General features: G+C 39.0%; 1 protein-coding gene across 5 annotated transcripts in view; it reads right to left on the bottom strand.

The window, feature by feature from the left end:
• Positions 1-23,112, bottom strand: part of MYLK (myosin light chain kinase) — a 218,824-nt gene that overhangs the window by 90,447 nt on the left and 105,265 nt on the right. For 4 of the 5 annotated variants that reach the window (XM_062004610.1, XM_062004611.1, XM_062004614.1 and 1 more), the window contains 2 exons: positions 22,815-22,949; positions 16,096-16,248 (listed from right to left, as the gene is read on the bottom strand). In XM_062004610.1, the coding sequence (XP_061860594.1) occupies positions 16,096-16,248; positions 22,815-22,949 (288 nt within the window). The remainder of the gene's footprint in view (positions 1-16,095; positions 16,249-22,814; positions 22,950-23,112) is intronic. The other variant, XM_062004612.1, reaches the window with a different exon arrangement.

Raw genomic sequence — 23,112 nt, 5'->3', positions numbered from 1 at the left:
TTGTATTTTTACTCCAGTAAACTGCTTTGAACAACTGCTGCACTAAGCAATGTAAGCACATGCTTCTTCAGTACTTTAATGCCTTGCAGAAAATCCCTTTCTCCCTCAAACTGAAACAGACCATATAATGGGAAAAAGGAGTAAAATAGGAAGAAAGGGGGGAAAGGAAAAAAACAAGAAAGGAATAAGGCAGGAAAGAGGCATAGAAAAAAAAAACTGAAAGAAAAAGACAAATTATGCTTCTGTTATTCCTTTTACTGAAATAATTCATGACATTGCAAATCAAGAAGGCAGATATGCTATAAAAGGAGAGCTGGGAATGGAAAATAAAAGCAGAGATGTGGTTTCTCTAGAACAGAGAAACAGACTTGAGATGTGATCAGAGAAAGCCAAGCCTTCAGAAAAAGACTGATAACAGAAGAAGAGCTGAACAGGTCCCATGAGTGAGCCAACAGTGACCAGGAAACAAATTTGCTAGTAGTGGCTCTAACAGCAATTCTCCCAGAAGAGACCTAGGTGCCTCCAGCAGAGCCCTGGTACAAACAGCCTTAAGCACTAACAGCACTCCACATCCCTCGCAACTGGCTCTTTGCTTTATTAGACCGACCTGCCTGTTCCATGTAGTCTAAATAAATGGATTCCTGTAATCAAGAAAGACAATACAGTATAACAGCTTCAGCTTGTTAAAAAGAAATGAGTGAGCCACTACAGAAGGAATAGAGAAAAAAATCACTTCCCAGAAGGAATTTTTCAGCAATGCTAACTCCTCCAAAGTATGTGCTGCAGAAATGAAAGTTTCATGTACTGAAATAAAACCACCTTTTTGCACAAAGCTGCACAGATATTAAGAGGAAGCAAGCAAATAATTCCTGGTAATTGCATGTAAGAATCACAAACTCAACAAGATTTTTAAAAAGTAATTCTTCAGTTTCTGAACTTATCTCAAGCAGATGTGTCCTGTGCTGGTGTGGAGACCTACTGATACAAGTGATGTTAAGAAGATTCACTGAGGGTGCAGGTCTCTGCTCCTGAGAGAATGACCTCCAGGATTAAGAGGTGATGAACAACTTGCCATTGCTATCAATCAATGCTCACTATTTCTAAGTGAAGCAATGAAATTGAAATCAAGGGAGCCAGAACCTGCTTCACCATCCCACAAATCTCAAAAATAGCATTTGTATTAAATTTAAGCATTCCATAGGTTTATGTTGATCTCTTGTATGAAGATCAGTTCTGTGCCCAAACAGAAAATTACAATAGTAAGTATCAGAAATCAGAAGTCTATGGTATATGAGGAGTAAAAAAGTTAGATGGTACAACTTTGACAGTGAAAGAAAAGTTACTAGAGAGATGTATGTTCTTTCATTAGGGGAAACTGAATGTAATCACACAGAGGAGCATTAAAATGGATTATTATGTCTGCAATATTGAAAAATTGAGCATCACTCCAGGGACAGAAACAAAGGCAACTTTATATGTGCTAGTTTTCTGAAGACACGCATATGGTTGAACCACATATCGATGCACATACATACACATTTAGTCCTTGAAGTATTGTCACCATCTATTACAGAGCAGGAGTAAAAGATCTCCCTCTCTACCTCTGATGTTCTTGGGAACACAGGGGTGGTGAAGGAATTTCTTTAACAACAGACATGAAATCTGTTGTATGCAAGAGCTCAAAAATTGTAGCTGTCATGGCTAAGGCAACCAGTATTCCTTTTCAAACTTGTAACATCCCGGATACAGTAAATATATGGCTAAAAAACCTGACTCCATGGCAACTTGAACAGGCTTTTTTCAAACCACAAGCATTCTCCCCTACTTTAAACATTTATTTTTAAAATGGGAAACCTAATCTTATGCTACTGTTGTTCAGTAGCTTATGTTTATTGTATCAATATAAGCAGAATATCACAAACATTGCTTAATGTTTCTTGACTTGGCAGCAACTGTTAAAATGACTTTGAATCCCTAAACACTATTTGTTCATTAAGAAACCATAGGGACTCATGTAATGTAACATTTCTTCCTTTACTTAAAATTTGATATTGTGGACTTTTAGACTTAGAAAAAAATTAAACTGGCCTACTGACAACTTTAGTTTCTCTCACATCTTTTATACAAGATAACACAGACAGATTTAGATAAGTTATTTAGTCTTAGTCTAAAGACTGGGATTTTCTCAAAAGGGATTGATACATTTATGTTGAGACCAAACTACAGACCCTGGATGGTAACAGTTTTCCAACTCTTCTGAAGCTTGTGGATGCTTTCAGTTGTTTATTTATTGCATAGCACCATGCAGTGACTCAGTATTCCTCCGATGAAGACTAACATTTCCCAGTTTTACCATGAGGTAGCAGTGCTGTACGTTTTCACAGCTCATTTTAATATACCCAAGGGCTTCTTTAATTTTAGCCTTTACAGCTCTTGTTTGGAAAAACTGCAAACAGTTTGAGTTTGGAGGGTGCTTGGGAAAAGAAGGGACATTGCTCATCCTCAGATTAAGCAAATAACTGCTGTTCTAATTTATGGTGAAAAGATACTGTGTGATCTTACTTTCTTTTGAAAACATTTGACTAAGTATTTTGCACAAATCCCAGGCACTGTTTGTAAAAGGGTAGCTTCAGAAAGTGCAATAAGTTACATTCCCTGGCCACAACTAGGTGCTAGCTGGTCTCTTCCATCAGGAATAAAACCTGTGACTTGCACCAGGGAAACGGAGGGCAAGTAGGTTAGGAAAACAGGACACAAATATACACGTTGCACACAACCAAAGGCCCTTTCACCACATGAACTTTGTAGGGGTTCAAAATGCATATGCTCTTCAGTGACAGTTGACTTCAGAGCCCAGAGCAGGGGGAAGAAAGAAAAAGATGAAAGCACAGGTACAGTTCCCAACTCAAATCCTGCGAGCCACTAATCTTCTGGCTGAAACAACCTCTTTCATAACATTGCGGGGTATTTTTGCTGCCAAAACTACGGACAATAAAAATATGGCACATCTTGCAACAGCAAAGAAATAAGGAATCTAAGAGAAATTTTATCTGACATTAGTATAAGGACATGACTTCATTATACATCTATGCATCCTCAGCTTATTCAACTGGATGTGAAAAAGCGATCTGATCTCTTCCTCTAATGGTAATGCACTCTAATCGCCTATAGCCATTTAACATCTCCCTCATCACTCTTGCTTCTTATTACTCTCAAGTAGAAGTAGCTTCACCTCTAAGAATCAAAAGAAGAGATATAAGTTAACACATAACAGTACTACCATATTGACTAAAAAAAATCCTACCCCAGGCAGTTAATTTTCTCCCTACCTTTCCTTTCCCCTATTAACTTCTGATGCTGCAGTGAGTTTCCCCCAGGTGGACCATGTCAAAGCAATTCATGGGGAACAGCAGAAAGCATAACATAGGGCTTGAGAAAACACAGGTACGTGTCAATAACTTTGTTTCAGACTGTGTAACTAGTTTTACAGTAGCTTATGAAAGTTGCCACAGTTTTTTAGCCACAGCTGTTGGTTTTGTGCAGGTCAAACCTTGAAAGATAATATAGAAGATACTATGATTTTCTCAAAGGCTGCTTATAGAGCACTGAAAGGCTCTTCTAAAATTGTGAGTTCAAGAAATTTAACAATTTTTGCACAGAGCTGTGGTCAGGCATAATAGATAAACCCAGCTGGGGCATTCCCTGGTGAGCAGAGGTCTCTATCATTTCAACAGGCTTTTGATAAGGCATTACACAGGGTGATAGACTTAAAAGTCCACCACAGTGGTCCTGCTTATATGGTTCTTTTGTTTTTTGCCTTTCCTCAGGCTCCAACATGCATGAATGCTGGGAAACAGCAAGTAATGAGATGCATAGCTCAGTGGGAAACAGCCTGGGAGACTAGAAACAGTAAGCAAACATTTAAAGGGTACCCTATATACTAACATAGGTTTCTTACAAAGCAAAAGTAATACAGTCTTTTCCCACAGCACTGTCTTACCCCTATGGGTTCACTTTTTTAAAAAATAATTAGAAAGACACTCTAATAAGAATCCAAATCTATGTTTAAAAGAGTGATTTAGTGCATTAAATCCACAGAGATTAAGCAGAATTGAAACTCTTATCATTTCTTATAAGAATACAGATTCTCATCATATTTGGATGGCAATGGGAAAAGGGATGTATTGTCTCTGATACAGAACTATTTCTAGTAATATCTTATTCTGTTTTCCTGTGCTTGTGTAATCAATAGTAAGAATCTACCTACAGCTACCATATCAAACTTCTGTTTATCTGTTAACCTATATTAATAGAAATTACTGTGATAAAAAACTTTCCTATCATTTGACTTTTCTCAGTTCAGGATTTAAAGAGTTCTTACATAAATTTAACCTCCCCATATCTGCAAGAGGAGTCTTAAAGTTAGCTGAGGGCCTAAGCCAAAATCCATTTGAAGTTTTTAAAACCTAGACCTGGATCACAACTTGGTGCTTGAACACAGCTGTAAACATTTTTATCTTGTTAAGCAAAGGTGAGCTACTGTGTTGAAGGTGAATATGTAAAAGAAAAGGTAGACACTTGTATCAGTTTAACTGCAAGTATGCAACCAACTATTACTTTGTAAGGTAAAGGATACAGGTAAATCTATACACTAAGAGAGAAGGTAGAAAGAGACTCAGTAACTGCACTGTGGCATTTCTATTCCCAGATTTTCTATTGAAACTGGAGTGAAGAAGAAAATCCAGATCAGGATGCAAACTTTAAGGTTTCCAAAGACTGGATTTGGGTTTTAGTATGTATGGACATCATCTGTTCTAGTAAATTTTCTTATTCATTTGCCTACCCAGATGTACCGAAAACTAATGTGAGCTGCAGAATGCTGACATCTCCTGTTGAAATGTCAGGACTTCAGCATGCTCAGCTCTACACAGACACACTATAATCGAGTTCAGAAGGGAACTCTGCATATTGTCTAATCCAGTCCCCAGATCAAGCAGGGTCAGCTACAGCGCTACACATACACACCTTCAACTCAGCCACACAAGATCAAAGTTACAACTGGTTATAAGACAAGGATATGCAAAGAATAGAGAGTTTGCTGCCTTATGTTCAGAACACTGCAAACAACTTGCAGTGTTTAGTCTTAGAGATTTAATTATACTTGAGGATTCTGTTTGCCAGAATCATGTGGTTAACTGCCAAATAATGTGTAGTCTGAGTCGTGCGAAAGGACTGCCTCAGCAACATTTACCATTTATGGTGTTTAAATATCATTTTGGCTCAGAAGCTAATAAGTCAACTGAGCTGAGGAGAATACTTAACTCAAAAAGCTCTCTTTATGAGCAAGCTCAGAGAGAGAAGCAGCAGATTCCACTAAAATCTCTGAGAGTAAGACTCAGGTTCACATACAGATCTTTATATTGAAAAGAGCTTCACTTCTCCAATATTTTGAATGTAAATAAATCCAGTTGTTACCAGATCTCACGTTAACAATGCCATCAACTAAAAAAATAATGGATTGTATAAGGCAGAAAATTGATATTAGGACATTCATCTCATCTGTCATTCTTCCTCTAAAGTGGTTTTGTTGTCTCAGGTCTGAAGTAATATGGTTAAAATATTTATTGCAAGTTTTCCAAGAATTCCAGACTTCATTTACAGTGGTATAAAAAAAAAATTACAAGACCTCTGTGTTCTTGAGACATGTTAGGGATATTTCTACTTTATTAAAGATCTCAGGTTGGTATGCCATTTTGCAAACTTTATTCACCAGAACAATGGCCTAGTAATGTTCTTTACCCATCTACCTCCTACCATTTATTTCTGCAGTTATAATCTGGTTTTTTAAATGGAATGTGAGATTTAAATATCCTTGGGAGATGCTCTCACTGAAGAGTCAGGCCGAATTATAGTCTGGATGTTGTGTCTTGCATTATGCAGAAAAACTGTTAACCTAAGACTGACAATTCCCCAAGCCTTTACTAGTCAGGGTGATTAGGGACATACAAGAGAGGTCAAGTTCCACCTTACCCAGCTAGTATTCCAACCCTATCCTGCAGCTCCATGTATGCTCCTTCTTTCCTGAATCTTTCCCTCTGTATGAGATATCACCATGTCAGCAAGCATTTTAACCTCTGTTTTGTTTACTCAGTTTGTTTTGCAACACACAGCATTTGAAAGAGATGCCACCCCAGAAATCCCATTATCAATAGACTGGCTATGCCAGTAAGAATCATGATTTGGGAGAAACAGTTGAAATAGAATAGAATAGACTATTTCAATTGGAAGACACCTACAACAATTCTCTAGTCCACTGCCTCATCAAATCAGGACTGACCAAAAGCCAAAGCATAATGTTAATGACGCTGCCCAAATGCCTCGAACCCTGTCAGCCTTAGGGCATAAATCAGCTCTCTAGAAAGCCTGTTCCAGTGTCTGAGCATTCTCTCAATAAAGAAATGTTTCCTAATGTCCAGACTAAACCTCCCCTGGCACAGCTTTGAACTGTTCCCACGTATCTTGTCACTGGATCCCAGGGACAAGAGATCAGCACCTCCCTCACCACTTCCCTCCTCAGGAAAAACCTCAGTTTAGAGTGGAGGGGACAGAGGATCAAAGTAGTCAGCTGAATTCATGGCAGATCATTTGGCAGTCAGCAGACTAAATTCCTCAGTGACGGTCGCACTGGCAGTTTTCACAGCTGAAGTGGTGTTTGCTTTTGTCTTCAGAACTGTCTGCTTTATATAATGAGTAACTTTGTCTGCAAGTTATTTACATCAAGTAATTGCTCTTTTGTCACTGCCATAGACAGCATGGAAGGCTTGACAGCATGTATACCTACCAAATGCATTTATAATGCAGCTCAATTGGCCCACTGTTAACAAATACCCCAGTACTAGGTACCAGCCTGACACAGAGAACTGCTTCATGTGTTCCAGATCAAGCCAGGTTAACTCCACAGTGAAAATGTGCATACTGCTGTAGCAGAATTTCACATTTACAGTCTCCATTTTTTTGTGTGATTGCCAATAGAATTGCAGTGTATCACAATGTATGCAGATACCACTTCCATTAGGAAAAAACAGCCTGGTCTGTGCATGAGCTGAAATACAACCTAGCACAATAGCAACAAGCAGTGACATAAAGCATAAGTGTGACCAAAGATGCCACTGACATAGAGTTACAGCCTCTTCAGTACTCCTTCCTCTGGCAAATCCAAACTGGCATCAGAATAGTTACCTCTGATAATACTAAACTAGTTCTGCTCACTCTGTTGACTCAGTAATCAAAAGGATACTGTATTAAGAATGCTTTTAAGAAACCCAACAAATAAGACTCGGTTTAACTGAGATCAAGGAAGTGTTTAAAGTTAGACTAATATCAAGGGGGAGGAAAAAAGAGAAATACAGCAACATTGTATTTCTGGGTAAAAGTTGGTGTGCGTATTCTAAAGCTAGGCTTGTTTGGCACTTAGATCCAGATAAGATAAGGTTGTTCTAGTATGGTATTGCTTGTGGTTGGTTGTCTCTTTTTGATGAATTTATAATGAAAATTTCTCAAGCGAAGACATTACCCTGAAAAGAAAATTGGAAAATACAGCAAAGTCTGTGTATGTGGACTGGCAGTCGAGCCTTGGCTCAAATGAAGCTGCCTGGAAACACTTCCAGTAGTATACAGCTATACAAATCCCTGCCCTCTGTTCCTCACTGCAAAGGAATGAGCTGCTCATTAGGACTCACACTATAACCTATATTAAGGCACTCAGAGTTCTCTGTATTGCTCACGTTATCAGTATGTAAAATAGAAATGTTATTCTTCTAAAAGTGAGGTACCACTGCTTGGCAAAATTAGATCTGTAGATGAACTGCTAAAGCAGGTGTTAGAGGGCTATATCTTCCTAGTTAGATACATTTTCTATCCCAAATGTACATACAACAAATACTGTTGCACTGCCTTTGTCCTGTAGACATTTTTGCCTCTTAGTGCAAGAGAACTGCAACACTTGCAGAACTAGTAAGGACAAGGGGACCAGGTATTTGTTTTTTCAACTTTGTTTTCAGTTTGGTTGGACATACTAACCTAGGGACTCTCTACTGCAATCCAGTTAAATGCTTGACCAACACACTGTTAATTTGCAAGACTAAACTGAAGAAACATACCTTTAAGAAGCTGCCACCCTAACATGGCTCTATATACACCAGCTTATGTGTTTGAAACTTTGAGTTAAGTGACTAAAGAGAAATCTGAAAGACAGATGCTTCCCTTAAGCAAACCCATCTCTCCTCTTTCCCTCACTTGAAGCATCCTTTCCTACAACTCTACTTTTCCTCCTGCATATACCGTTCATAAAGCAACTCTTTAATTCTCACCTTTACGACTCCTTCTGGTGGTGCTGAGTATCACGAGCTTATACACTCTCATCTCTTCCCCATGGTCCTGTCATTTTGATAACGGTATTCCCAGAAATATTTATACTGAGAAGAAATATACACATCACTCTGCTCTCAAACCAGTCTCTCTAGTTCACTGAGTCGTTTGATTAAAAGTAATTTTGAAATTATCATTCTCTTTGGCACATGAAAAACCCCTTGGAAGACCACGACACCCTCTGCTTTTCTCCAAGTATTGGCCACGCTCCTCTGCTTATGCAAGAACCTTTTTTCCATAAGTGAAACTTCCATGAAATTTTTGCACTGGAGTATACACATATGTTTGTGTACACGTTTTATATCAGCTGGTAATGCAAGGTACTCCACAGGCTTCTAAACACTGTCAACATATCTGCTCCCAAATTAGAGGAAATTAATAGAAAGTGACCAAACACTAACAGAAGTGCTAATTATCTTAAAAATAAAAAGGGAGAAAGAAGTAAGTATAGCTACATCCTTAGAGTCTGTCTTTATAATTTTAATTCTAACACTGGGAAATAACTTGCTTAAATATTTTTTACCTTTTGATTTGTTGTTAAAGGGAAACATCAATCCTACAGGTAACTCTTCCATTTGTGACTTTCACTCTGCCTAAGTATGAGGCACTAGAGCCATTTTACCTCTCAGCTGTGAGAGTTTAAATTATTGCATAACCATTCTACAGACTAAATTTCTCTTTGATGGCTACTTCATCTGTTGTATCATGATTGATGGTACACAAGTGACTGAAATATGTGTTTACTCTGCCATTTGTTTAGCAATATTTGCACAAAAGGATTATGTTTTGATAAATTCAAGTTAATCTAGTAGCCGTGCAAAGAAAGCTCAGTAAAGCTAGGTTGGAAGTCAATTCATAGAAGTAACATAATCTGGTTGAATTCATAAGTACATGAGAAAAGTAAGAAAAAGGCAGAAAACAAATGCAGGTGGACATGATGCTTAGTATCAGAAACCAAATCTGTTTTCCTTCAGAAAAACACACATTACATCCAATTCTCAGATGCTTTGGGACCACTTTTCAGTGATTAATTCTGATGAGGCCTTCTTCTCATCCTACCTCAAATCTACCTGCACAACACTCATTTCTGAAGAGTTTCATAAACTGAGATAATGATTTTGTTTTTAAATTCAACACTTTTTCTGTCAGCATCTCATCTTTGTTTTCTGTTCATGAGAAATATTAATGCAATTCCTGACATTTTACTTTTGGTCATTCTGCAAGCACTCATCCCTCAATTGCATCCAAATTTGGTTCCCTTTTTAAAGGAAATGATTTATATCAAGAAGCTGTCTTTAGAGAACATTGTTGATATTGATGGCACGAATCCTATATCATTAAAAGCTTCCACACATATGTTTTGCTTTGTCCTTCATTTTTGGTCTCTAGCCGGCATTGTGTTAGGTCCTGAGTTGATGAAAGAAGGCAATTTTTCAGTCTTACGAGGATTACAGCTGTTGGTGACCCATCCACAGTTCTGGACTGAGAATATTGGGACACTCTTGAAAGTACTGGAACAGAATTTCTTTCATGCCTATGACAGCTTACCTCTGACCTTTCAATACATTAACAAAACTTTCACTTAATGCTCTGAAATCAATCCTCGTATTAGCCAAGTGGTTCCAGCAGGCTACTAGTCTTGGCATGTCTTTTGAACATTTAACAAGACAGACTTGTATATTTTGGAAAGTCTTTTATGGTCCTTTATACTTAAGTTATGCCTGAAATACAGCAACATGCTTTCAAATAAACAGTGACTTTGAAAAGCTGTCACAAATATTTCATCACTGTAGGCAAGTAAGATATCATACTTTGCTTACCTTAGTCAGAAATATATATGTCAGAGAAACAAAGCTATAGCCTCTCAAGTAAGTCATCAAAGAAGGGCTGCCTATTGCAGTGGTAACCTTCTTTAGAAGATTAATGCCTAAGGTCATTCTGAGATAGAAAGAAAAACAACCCACAATCTAAAGACAGCATCTCTCATGACTCGAAGGAAAGACTCCTACCTGAAAGACTTTCTTCCACCTGGTTATATTTTATGGTTCCACTCGCACCAGATAGAAGAGTGACAGGAACAAAATGAACTGGTTTCCCAGAAAGCATCTCCCTTCACTGCTCTGATAAACTGGTTACAGCAGGGACTCTGACGGGCTTTCAGGTGACTCTAATCTGCTCGTCCACTGATCAATGAACGACTACAGTAATCGGATTGGAAGGGCTACAGGCTTCCCAACATAGACACTTATGCTGGGGAGGCTGTGCTAAAGAAAACCCTAAGTGTTACAACAGAAAGTGGTGGAGGAGAAAGGTGAACAGATGTGAACTCAGGAAAGTGCACTGCTGGCAGGGAGGGAAGAAAGGAGATGAAGAGCCAGTGAACAGGAGCAGCAGTATTTGCTGTACAGTGTTTACTGACCAACGGAGGGACTATTAGGTCGCTTTTGAAAAGAGCAGTGTGCAGAAAACAAGCATCAGGAAAACAGGTGGCTGCAGAGCATTAGAGCCCACAAAAGTACCCTGTGCTACTGCTGTTGCTGTGATGCTGCTGCCTGGTGGGAAGAGGCTAGACAACTCTCAAGGAGCCTACAGTGGGTCAGATATATTTTTTGTCATCTCCTGCAGAATTGCAAGAGCAAAGGACATTTCCTTAGGAGTCAGTCTCATGTAAAAAGCACTCCAGCTTGATACCATACCTAGAGAGAGCTGGAAAAAGCAGTTAAATGCCTCTCTTACATGAAAAGTGTTTGCAAAACAACAAACCTTCCTGCACACAGTATTCACTTGGTTTGGCGCAACAATACGATTCAGTCAGGAGGATGGAGCCACGCTGTTCTCAGTGATGTCCAATGATAAGACAAGGGGACAATGAGTATAAGCTGGAACATAAGAGATTCCAAAGAAACACAGGGAAGAATTTCTTCATGGTGAGGGAGCTGGGAGCACAAGCTGCCCAGATAGGTTGTGGAGTTTCCTTCTCCGGGGACATTCAAAACCCACTCAGACGAGTTCCTGGGAGACCTACTCGAGGTGGCCCTGCTCTGGCAGAGGGTTTGGACTAGATGATCTTTCCAGGTCCCTTCCAACCCTTAAGATTCTGTGATTCTGTGTTATGTCCCATCTGTATTCTTACTCTCCCTCCAGCCTGTAATCCTGTGTAGTAGACCCAGCTATTGGTGTGAAAGTCAAGTGGTTAAATATCCTTTTGATACATATTTTCTGCAGATGGATCTGACTTATAACTCCTTGTCAATTAGTTACTTGACCACATATCAGAAGGCTTCTCTCAGAAGTAGATCTGAAAGACAGTTATGATGCTTGGGAGCTGGCCTTACTTTCTAACTACACCTGTTATTACCACTAGTTGACTTGCCTGTACACTCTAATTGTCACAGCTACAGCAAAGCACTCTCTGTAAAGGTACATTCAAAGTCACAGAATCACAGGATGGTGGGGGTTGGAAGAGACCTTTAGAGATCGTCTAGTCCAAATGCCCTGCTAAAAATAGATCCAGCTACATCAGGACACATAGGAACACTTCCAGGCTGGTTCAACTAACTTCTTGTCTTAGTTTTATATTCAGAAAAAAAGGATGTTCAGCCACCCTGAGAAAAAGCTGATTAATATTCAACTTCAGTATCTAAGGCCACCATCAGTGATCACTGTATATAATATGATTACATGTAATCACTGTATATTTCAGGTGATCTCATGGTACCCTGTATATCCCTGTTAAGAATCTGTTGGTTTGGTTTTTAAAATGAGATGCCTGGTGTATTTTAAAAATAGCTTGTATACTTATTTTCATATCACAAAAACTGAAATTGTAATATTCAATTTTAACACCAATCTAATTGCCTACCTTGCACATACAGTAATAGAAACAGCTCAGTCATGCACATGTTGTTTAAAAACCTTTTACATCATTTGTTCATCAGCCCCAAAGCCTCACAAGTTCCAGTTTTCCTGCTTTTTAAGCCTAAGTTTTAAGGAAAAAAAATTGTAACATTTGTAGAGCAGCAAATGGTACCATTTCAGGAACATCTAACATTGAACATATGAGTAGTGCGGACTATGTTTTCCACCTCTCAGGTTTTCCTGCGTTACAGTAATTAATCTAGCACCCCACTCACTGGAGAGTTCAGTTAGAAAAAAGTTCCCATGATGAAGACATTTGCTAGGCTGGTTTTTCAAAGAAGAGCTACACATTCTCTGTAGCTCATCTCTACCTGTATTTCAGCTGTCACAGAGAAAACGTCTGTCAGGATTCCATTTAGTCCACTTAATCTTTTACAAGGCCAAAATTAACTTCACCTTGATTAACTTAGTTTCTTCAGACTACTTAATGGATCTATCCCAATTTACTCAGTCTTCAGATCACTTACTTAAGTGATCTTCTTCTATTAAATAAGTAGAAGACTGATTAATTTGAATTATTTAAGACCGTTACACTTTTTCTGCCTTACCCATATGAAGAGGGGGACTTTTTCAACATGGTGCCAAAAGCCTACTACAAACAGCTAATTATCCTCAGTGTTTTTCACATAAAACCAAGGAAAGACTGAGGTTGCTCAGCACTAGACACAATTCATCCTGCTTAATAAGAAGGAAGCAAAAGACAACTATAAATGAATCTGAGACTGATGACTTAGAAGGAATGCTATGTCACAAGAAGCCCAGCTAATTACCCAATGCAAAGCACATTAAAAGTACTGGAAAAAGTCTCTGCCTTGTGTTTTACAGGACTTAGAGCAATAGTCTTTTAGAAGGCAAAGGGCATTTAAAATGTTTCCTACGATAATCCCACAGAAGGAAATTTCCTTTGACATAGACTTTCCCAAGGAAAAAAATTATCAGAAAACACAATAAGTTTAAGCATCCTTTTGTATCATAATTCAAACACGAGGCTTACACTGTGGTTGGTTTCTTTCTTTCTTTGAACAATTTGTCACTATATTCACTGACAGCATGGGACTTTCTGAATTATCTGCGAGCTGAATTTAATTTAGGAGGTGGAACTTCTTGCCTTTGAAAGACAAAATTGAGTTTTGCAGCTGAGACAGACAATTCACTCCAGGTAAAGTTTTCCCAATGATCACAGCACGCACGCCCCCTTCGTGAGATCCTTGCTGTATTAGAATGGCAAAGCCAAAAATGGTTATATAAAGTAAAATGTAGACCCAGACAGACTCAGGGATGTGTCCAAGGACTACAGTAGCAAATTAAAGAAATTATGGATTCTGACAGTGTTCTGACACTGACAATAAATGAAGAACATCTGTTCCTTTTTTAGATTAAACACAAACTACTTTTCACATTAAAAAAAAAAAAAAGAATCTCTAGCAATTAATAAACAAACTGGGTACTGCATAAAACCTAAAAATCTTAAATAATCTCGAGACAAAAAGGAACTGGAGAAAGACAAGTTACAACTCAGGAATAGTTTTTACAGACTTTATTCCAAAAATCAACGTCTGGTCAGGAGAGGATTTGTGAAGTTTTCTCTCTGCACGTACACTGATTTCCTGCTACAAACTGTCTGCAGGAGCTAAGCATGTAGAGACACCTTAGCAACAGCATTCAGAGCCTCAGAGAACTCTAATGCCAATGAGCATTTGCTAGGGGGTCTCATGGAAAAAAAATATATGAAGAGATAAGAGATTTGGAAATCGTGAATTAAAGTTTGGTACTATTTTTGTCAGGCTCATCCCATTTCTCTGAGTCTTGGGGAAGGTTACTGTAATCCTGAACGGCAATAGGGACATAATCAGTTTTAGGGAGGAAGTGGAGGGGATAGCTAAAGGTGTGAAAACGTTGAAAGTGTGGCTTTACAGCCTGTCATGCATGTTTTTCATTCTGGTCTAGTTCTTCCCCAAACACTCAATGACTCCCAGAAAATAGAATGAGATGCAAAACAGAGGAACTAGCTGCCCATAAGAGTGGCAACGCAGCTTTCTAGCCCCAGACTAGCTAAACTACAGGAGGAATCCAACTCAGTCCAGCAGTAACTACATAGCCTGAAATAGCTCAGCAGAGTACACAAATCTAGGGAAAGGCAAGGTCACTATTTCTCCCACATTAGCACTGTATGGCAACCCTAAAATAACTTAGAAATTATTAGTAAGAGAGGGTCTGTCTTTTTGGTTTCTGTGTCCCAGTATCAGCAGATCAGCACGATCCCATGTCAGAGCACCCTTGAGGTGGAGTGCTCTTGATTGGCCCTTAGCTAATGCAGATTAAATGCTTTAGAGAAATTATAAATGACAGGTTTGAGAACAGATTAGTTTCAGGCTTATTTTAAAACACGTTTTTTCTACTTTGTGCCTTTTTTTCATGGGAGGAGGTGAAGGGTGGGGAGGGGGGTGACTGAATTTCCAATCGAATAATCAAGAAACTAACTCATAGGTTTATCAGAATTACTTTGTTTTAATTTTAAGCTTCTCTAGGGTAAGAAGTGGATTCATACAGACAGAATAGGGGCAGGCATATCACTGAAGTGTTGTAGACAAACAGCACAGAACACTGGTAAACAAAGACACATCTTGGGATCCCAGGGATCGGAGTACATTTCCTACCAAACTGTGTGTGCAAATTTGTGGCAGGTATTATTTGGTCATAGACTAATGCAACAGTTCCCCTGGCAGCTGTCACTCAGCAGTCTGTCAGGCAGACAGTGTCAAACTATTACAACTTTGGGAAAAAAATCACTTGCAGATGACAAATACCAAATACAGGCTTGATTGTAGAGGGAGGAGGAGTCTGCAGGATGGGGATTGTAGAGGGAGGGGGCTGATCATCTCCAGGGCATAAAACAAACACCGGTCTAAATTGATGCTAGGTGAGATGATAAGAATAAAGATCGTAATACTGATTAATACTACCTCACTGATCAATTTATCCACAGGATTCAGTCATCTCTTGCGTTCATTGTGATCTCTGGTCTTTCAGACCATGCTTGCTCAAATCCTAATGTTGAATTATGGCTTTCATGAACAAACAGCTATGTCAAATCAGCACAGAGGGTATCAGATTATTGATATTTGCAAAGAGAGTGCTCCTAGATTTCAGAGAAAACAGATCACCTCCATTGCTTAGTACACTGTTCTCTGGTACCTTCACTACCAAAATTCTGCTTTTTACAGATACGCTGCTCCCAAATAGCTGATACATACCTATTCTGAATTATCTCTGATAAAGCCTGGAAGCAGAACAAGAATATTGGCATTTGCTATCATAGTTGCAGTCCCTGGCACTGGTCTCTGTGCTTTGCCTTTCAAGAGAAAGTGGTAGTAGCTGCCTCCTCATCGTAACACTGCCTGATGGATGGATGATACTGCACTTATTTTCCTTTCAGCAGTGACAGTCCTTCCTGACACTGCTACACCTCTTCCAAAATATAGCTCTGGATCACACTAAGCCCTTCTTGGTAAGCTAAGAACATTAATACCTTTTTCTGACATGTGCATATTACTTTACATTTCACAGTCCTTAAGCATTTAAGTTGCATACACCTCCAAGGCAAGGAAAGGTACCCAGCAGAAAACAGCTTACAAAAAACTTGGAATCCACTTACAATCACTTCTCTTAAGGATCTAAGATTTTTTTATATATATATATATAAAAATTACAGCTATCATTGTAGTAATCACAGCAGGCTTAGATTTTCACCTTTGACTGTAACCTGAGCGCTGCAAGATGCCTGTCCTGTGTTGTTTTCAGCCAGACAGGTATAAATGCCATTATCTTCTGGTAGGGCATCTTGGACATTCAATTTTGCAACTCCATCTTCAAAAGTGCAATGGGCATACTGAATTGGTTGGTCTGCAGACAAAAAGAAAGATAATTGTCTTAATATGAGTGCCACAAGTTTCAAATGCTTGTTTTCAATGAAATCTGGATGCCTAACACCAGTCAGCATTCTGAAGTGCAGAGTCAAATCTGTATCTCTGGTGCACAGCCACTGCTCTCTAGTGACTACAAACGGCAGCATCTCAAGTACAAGGCAGAACACCATTGTCAGACATATCTTGCCATCACATTTACTGAGTGCTACCTTGAGTAGCAGAAAGAGGAAAAAGGCTTATCTTTGAACTTTGGACAGATTCTCTTTCAGTTGGCTAAGAGAAGAACTGCTTCATGTGTTTGCTTCAGATATTGACTCCATCTTATACTTCACCTGAAACTAGATATCAATGTTATTGTCTAGATGTGCAAAACTTATTGGCCATGGAGAAGCACTTCAAGTCCTCCATCAAGTACTTTGTAAAAAGGAGGATATTTCAAGAGAGATGACAGCAGAACCTACAATGGAGCCAAGAAGCCATTTTACACAAGAAGTCAACCTACACTACAGTGTGTATAGTCTGGTAACAGTGGGATCTCAACTGGCTTGAGAGTTGGGCAGAGAGGAACCTCATGAGGTTCAACAAGGGCAAGGGCAGAGTCCAGGAACAACCCCACGCACTAGGACAGGATGGGGATTGACTTGCTGGAGAGCAGCTCTGTGGAGAGAGACCTAGGAGTGCTGGTGTGTGCCCTCGTGGCCAAGAAGGCCAATGGCATCCTGGGATGCCTCAAGAAGAGTGTGGCCAGCAGGTCGAGGGAGGTTCTGCTCTGCCTCTGCTCTGCTCTGGTGAGGCCTCATCTGGAGATCTGTGTCCAGTCCTGGGCTCCTCAGCTCAAGAGGGACAGGGAACTGCTGAAGAGAGTCCAGCATAGGACCACCAAGATGATCAGGGGACTGGAACATCTTCCTTATGAGGAAAGGCTGTGGGAACTGGGGCTGTTTCGTCTCTAGGAGACTGAGGGGAGATCTCATTAATATTTACAAATATCTAAAAGATGGGTATCAGGAGGTTGGGACATCCCTTTTTTCTATTGTATCTAGCAACAGGACAAGGGGTAATGGGATGAAGCTGGAGCACAAAAAGCTCCACTTAAACATAAGAAAAAACTATTTCACTGTGAGGGTGAAGTAGCCCTGGCACAGGCTGCCCAGGGAGGATGTGGAGTCTCCTTCCTTGGAGGTCTTCAAGACCTACCTGGATGCGTTTCTGTGTGATCTGATCTAGGTGGACCTGCTTTGACAGCGGAGTTGGACTGGATGATCTCTAAAGGTGCATTCCAACCCCTATCATTCTATGATTCTATGAACAGACAGGTACAGTATAATCTGTGGTGAAGTGACAATTAAAGAAGTTAATTTTAAGAAATTGGTTCCTTGATTTGGTTTTGAACATGCTTAAACAATAGTGTAGACTGGTTAAAGTTGTCTTGCTGTTGTTTCAAGAGCATTGTCATCAATCACAGCCTTAGTTTCTGAAATGCTTCTGCAATCTGTTTTCTCAATACTAAATAGTTTCCACTACTGACTCATCACTGGTTGCTTTCCAGGTGAGGGCTTCATATCTGTGCATAAACATCATGCTAGAAAAAGAAATTAAGGCCATCTAAGAGAAGAGGGTGAAATTGCATTTAAATTGTGCAGAAGTGAATCAAAGACATCTGTCATTTGGGAAATTCTGGTCAAAAGGAAAGATTCAAATTGATTCTGTTGCCAACATAACATTAAAAGATTATGACAAAAGCTCTAGAGTTTCTAAGAACCAGCTCTGCACTATGAGTAGGATAAATAAAATGATGGGACAGATTTTTCTCTCATGTTTGATTTTTAACACTAGTAAACTCAGATGGCCACCATTATCCATGCACTATCTATCTGCATACAAAGTTTCAATCAAAAATACAAATATGTGCCAAAATCAGCATGATCCAGCACTTACATATATTATAAAATGTGGTAGATTATCTTGTTCCTTATCTCGCAAGACATCTGTTAGGTTAGAAATTTCCTACTGCATGAAAAACCGGGGTGAACAATCAATCAACTGCCCAGAAGACTCCAATTTTAGAATTAACTCTCTACATCTTCTTCACAGATCACATATTCTTACTACTGGTGAATCTGAGCTCCTTTTCACTCAGTTACACACAGGCTTTTGTAACTACCAGATGCAATCACACGATTTTTGCATGTGAGAGTAAGATTACATTCTAGTATGTACACAGAGGGGTAAAGCCCAAGCAGCCAAAGCTTTCTGTAACAGTGCATGGAGCCCTAGACCGTTCTGGTTTGTCTGTAGAATGTCAAACCTGACAGAGATCCTGCCTGGGATTCTGACATTGAAACTCAATGCTGCCTATTGATGCTATGACAACAAACATATCAGAGATAGTCTCGGGGTAAAAGCTGCGTCATCAAAAACAGAGCAATGCCTTTTTATTTCTGCTTTAAATATTCAAATGACTAGGGTAAGTGTTCTACATGGGAAAAGAAAATATTGTCTCCTTCACCATGTCCTCAGATTTTGTCAGGATATCCATTTTCTTTTTCACTCCAGTTCTCAAAAAGGTATGACTATTTATAGTACTGTTCTACTACTAACAGTGAATTCACTTAGGGAATAGCCTTTTCATCAGACCCTAGGAAATAAACACAAGTATACCAGCCCTGAGGAACAACCTGCAGTAAGATTCAAAGTTATGTCCATTGTACTTATATTTTGATCTAATAAAAACAACTCTCCCAGTAGTGAAATGTTCCTTTCTCCAGAGGCAGAACAGTCAAATCTCCATGACAGCTTGGCAGCAGGAACAATAACAAAAAATACCTTTCTGCTGGCATGTTATGCCAGAAGAAAGGAAATTTTCCTCTAGGCCATTTATTAAAAGCTTTCTGGACAGATTGGAAAGCTATCCTAAAACCAAACACTACTCAGAGAATTGTTATGCTAAAGTCATGGTCATGCTGTTTTTAAATTCTGCAGAAAGAGATTCCGTTGAACTCAAGGAAAAAAAGAAAACCAGTAAACAAAACAAAACAAGAAGATATGAAGATATTTAAAATGCAATCATAAAGGGTTTATTCTTTCCTACAATTTGAAAATAAAAGTATTTTAAATAATAAAGTATTTTAAACTAAAGTAAGCTATAAAGTATTTTAAACAGCTAAAGTAAGTTGCAATTACACACTGAAGTATTGTCACAGAGACCACTCACAAAAATGCTATTTATAAGACTTTGTTGAGGTCAGAATTGAAACAGAAGCAGCCTACTTTCAGGGACTTTGCCAGTAAACCAATGAAAATTTAGAGAGAAACTTAAAATAAAGGGCAGAGTGAAAGCAACAGGACAAAAGAACCATCTTGGAAAAGTTGGAAAAAAGCTTTACATCATTAAAATGGAGACAAAAATAGAAGAAAGAATCTGAAGATGGTAGAGCAAGTCTTTTCGTTGTCAGGTTGGTGTGGATTCTTTGGAGACTGTGGTAGGGCAGACTGGACAGCATACAGGCTATTCAGTGTCAAGGAAGAACTTTTTCACCAAGAGGGTTATTAAGCATTGGAATGGGCTGCCCAGGGAGGTGGTGGAGTCCTCATCCATGGAGGTATTTAAAAAATGCATAGATGAGGTGCTGAGAGATATGGTTTCATTTAGTGATGGGCTTGGCTGTGTCAGGTTAGTGGTTGGACTTGATGACCTTAAAAGTCTTTTCCAACTGTAATGATTCTATGATTCTAAGAGCTGGTCAGCCTAGAAGTGAGACTGCTCTGCTTTTTCCTTATATTCTGTTTGTTTCTCAAAGCAGCCTGTTCATGTTTCTCAGGATTTGCTAACTCGGTCTTTAAGTATTTCGCTGAGATCTACACACTTTTCTTGCTATTCCTTTAACAAATTAATTCTAGCTTGTATCATTGTCATGCTTGGAAGACAATCTGCATTTCACGTTTTCTTGGAAACTTTACACATTCCGTCCCGTATGATTTTTACTTCTACAGAGTTCTGCAAAAGTGTTGTATTTTGAACAGTAGCGTGATTGCACTTAGCAGATTGCTTTTTTTCTCTGCTGCAGCCAGTTGTGAACCTAAAAAGCTTTAATTACAAGTATGGACAGCAGTAACGTGTAACACACGTTTTGTCTTAAAACTTAATTTGTCTGCCTATCTCAAATTATATATACTGTAAATACACTGTTTTCTTTACATGGCCAGTAGATTAAAGACTCCATCATGACATTTTGCCAAAAACATTGTTATGTCTGCTCGGAGTAATAGTTCAGGACCAGAAACACAACTTTCTCCTTTATTTGATAATGGATATAAATATGACAAGTTTGTAGCATCTAGCTAGCTGGTAGACAGGAAGGAAATGTTTACATTCAAGTGGATATCACAATAGCCAATCCTTGGTTAAAATGATCTAGGAGTATACATGGAATTATCAGCATTGAACTACTGTTTATAATCCTTTCAAGTTTGTATTAAAATGGTATATAAACCATTCTGTATCATAATCACACACAAGACAGAAAACCATTAAACTATAGTGGTATGTTTTAAGAGTCTGGAATAAAAGCGGTGTGCTTATGTCTTTAGGATAATAAATGATGTCCCTAATTTTTATTATGATGGTAGTTTCTTGTGCTTCTGTTGCTCATCACTGCATTTTAAGAGCAGAGATAAAGCACTATCTTTCACTTACAGAACTCTAATGGCTTGAAATCCAACTGTCTGAAAAAAAAAAACACCTGCTTTTGCCTCCTTGTGATATTGATTCCATTACAGTTAGAGGCATGGATGCAATATAAACATAGATATACCTGAGCAGTGGCTGAAGCCTCTGAGATTAATGAGAAGACAAGTCAATGGAGAATAAACATCTTGAAAAAAGATAGGGAGGCACAGTGTATAATGGAGACCTACAGAAACATGTTGCTGATTGATCTCCAGGCTATATTTTTCAGGAGACAATAGTTTTCTGGTTAGCAAAGCAGAACACGATTGCATCAGTGGAGATGCTGCATCTGTGTCTGACTATGTACTTCAGCCTGACACAGAAAGTCATTTGAGACAGGAAGATGCTCTGTATGTGGAAGACACCTGAGTATAACTACATCATTCAATGACTAAAGGAACCCTTTACAAACAGGGGGTACCCTTGGAACATGAAGATGAATTAACTGACACTATGCGTTGGAGTTGCTCCTTCTGTGCTGCAAGACACAATTCTTGCATAGCAACACAGTGATTCCACCCACATCTGTAAAGGAGGAACTGCAGAGACGCCCTCAGACAGAGAAACAAATTATTTCCAGTGGGAGGGCGTCAGAGCCTTTACTCACAGGTCTCATGTTGTAAATAAAGCATTGGCCTTTCTAGTCTAGACATAGAGCTATTGGGAAGAGGAACAGACCAGGCTGTGGGAACACACCAATCTCAAGGCCATGGTTCATTTGCCCTACCCCCTTTTTCAGTTATCCCATCTACTCTGAATAGCTAAAGAAAAACAGAGATCATGTGCAAATAATTAATTTTAAAACAATCCTGGAGAAAACTTCCTTTATGTCAAAGTATGCTATTCTTTGTGTTTAAATCACACACAAAACCATACACAGATAGTCTGGGAGAGCCTGCAAAAAATTGCACCTCAGGAACAGCAGAGATGATCAAGGGTTAAGCTGAATAAATCTTTCTAGTGTTTAACATATATGCCTCTAAATGGAATGAACCCTTAGTCAAAGTGTGTAGACCCTGGATCTCTAAAATCATTTGGAATCTAAGCCAAAAATTAGTGTTTAGACCTAACTCAAATACTAAGAGGGGACCATTAAGGAAACAGACATGTTCAGTTGTGTAATCAGACCAGGGCAGGAGATTACACAGTCTGATAAAAACAAAAAATCTTTTACTTATCCTTTTGTTTAGTCATCTTTGGGAAAGCATTAGAATCACAGGGAACATATTTCTAGTAGAAAAGTAACCAGAAAAGCTGTGATTTTAAGATCCTGGAGATATAGCTGCTAATACCAATTATGACCTGCCCAGCTGATGGAGGGCTGGAATCAGGCATGGGTTTCCCTCCTACTTTAAAGAGTGTTATATGGCAAATATTTTTCTTAGAACTTATTGGTCCTGCAGGATCATTATGCCAAAGTGTTAGTCTCATAGCAGAGGCTAGTGTCAAAGGAGTGAAGGGGAGCACGGGATCCAGCATACTGTAGCAACACAGGCTTTGTTGTATGTGTGCTGAAAAGCTGTGTTTAACAAACCCCAAGCAACTCATCTATGCACAATCTTGTCACCAGAGTCCTCTGCTGGACATACTGGAAAACTGCTCTAAGACAGAACATTGCTCAAGAAAACCACCCTTTGGGCATATTATGTGCATATAAACTATTTTTCTTCAAATATTCTAGTAGATTCCGTTGTGGTGGCTTAAGAGTGCTCTGTGCAGCATTCACAGCCTTGCTATGTTCTGATAAGAGTGGCAGATGAGGCTGAGCATCTGAGTGTGTGCATGCACGTATTTCAGAGCAGGGGATTCCTTACCATTGAGAAGCCATGTGATCTGAGGCACAGGTACGCCTCCTACACAGCACTGCAGCATAAAGTCTTGCCCTTCACTCACAGTGCAGCCTTTCAAGACAGTGGAAAAGCATGGAGCAACCTCTTGAACTTTAGGCCCTTTAAAACCAAAATGAAAACAGTTCCTTTAACCCAAATGGAAAAATTTATCTGGGCTAACAGAGTCATCCCAAACAAATAAGAAAAAAAAGAATCAAAACCATGGTGGAATGTTTTATTGGGAAATAGAAATAATTTTTAGCAATGGATTGGTATAAAGGAG

This window comes from Colius striatus, chromosome 11 (assembly GCF_028858725.1).
Source record: "Colius striatus isolate bColStr4 chromosome 11, bColStr4.1.hap1, whole genome shotgun sequence".
In the NCBI taxonomy this organism is placed as follows: domain Eukaryota; kingdom Metazoa; phylum Chordata; class Aves; order Coliiformes; family Coliidae; genus Colius; species Colius striatus.
This window is presented reverse-complemented; position numbering and strand designations above follow the sequence as displayed.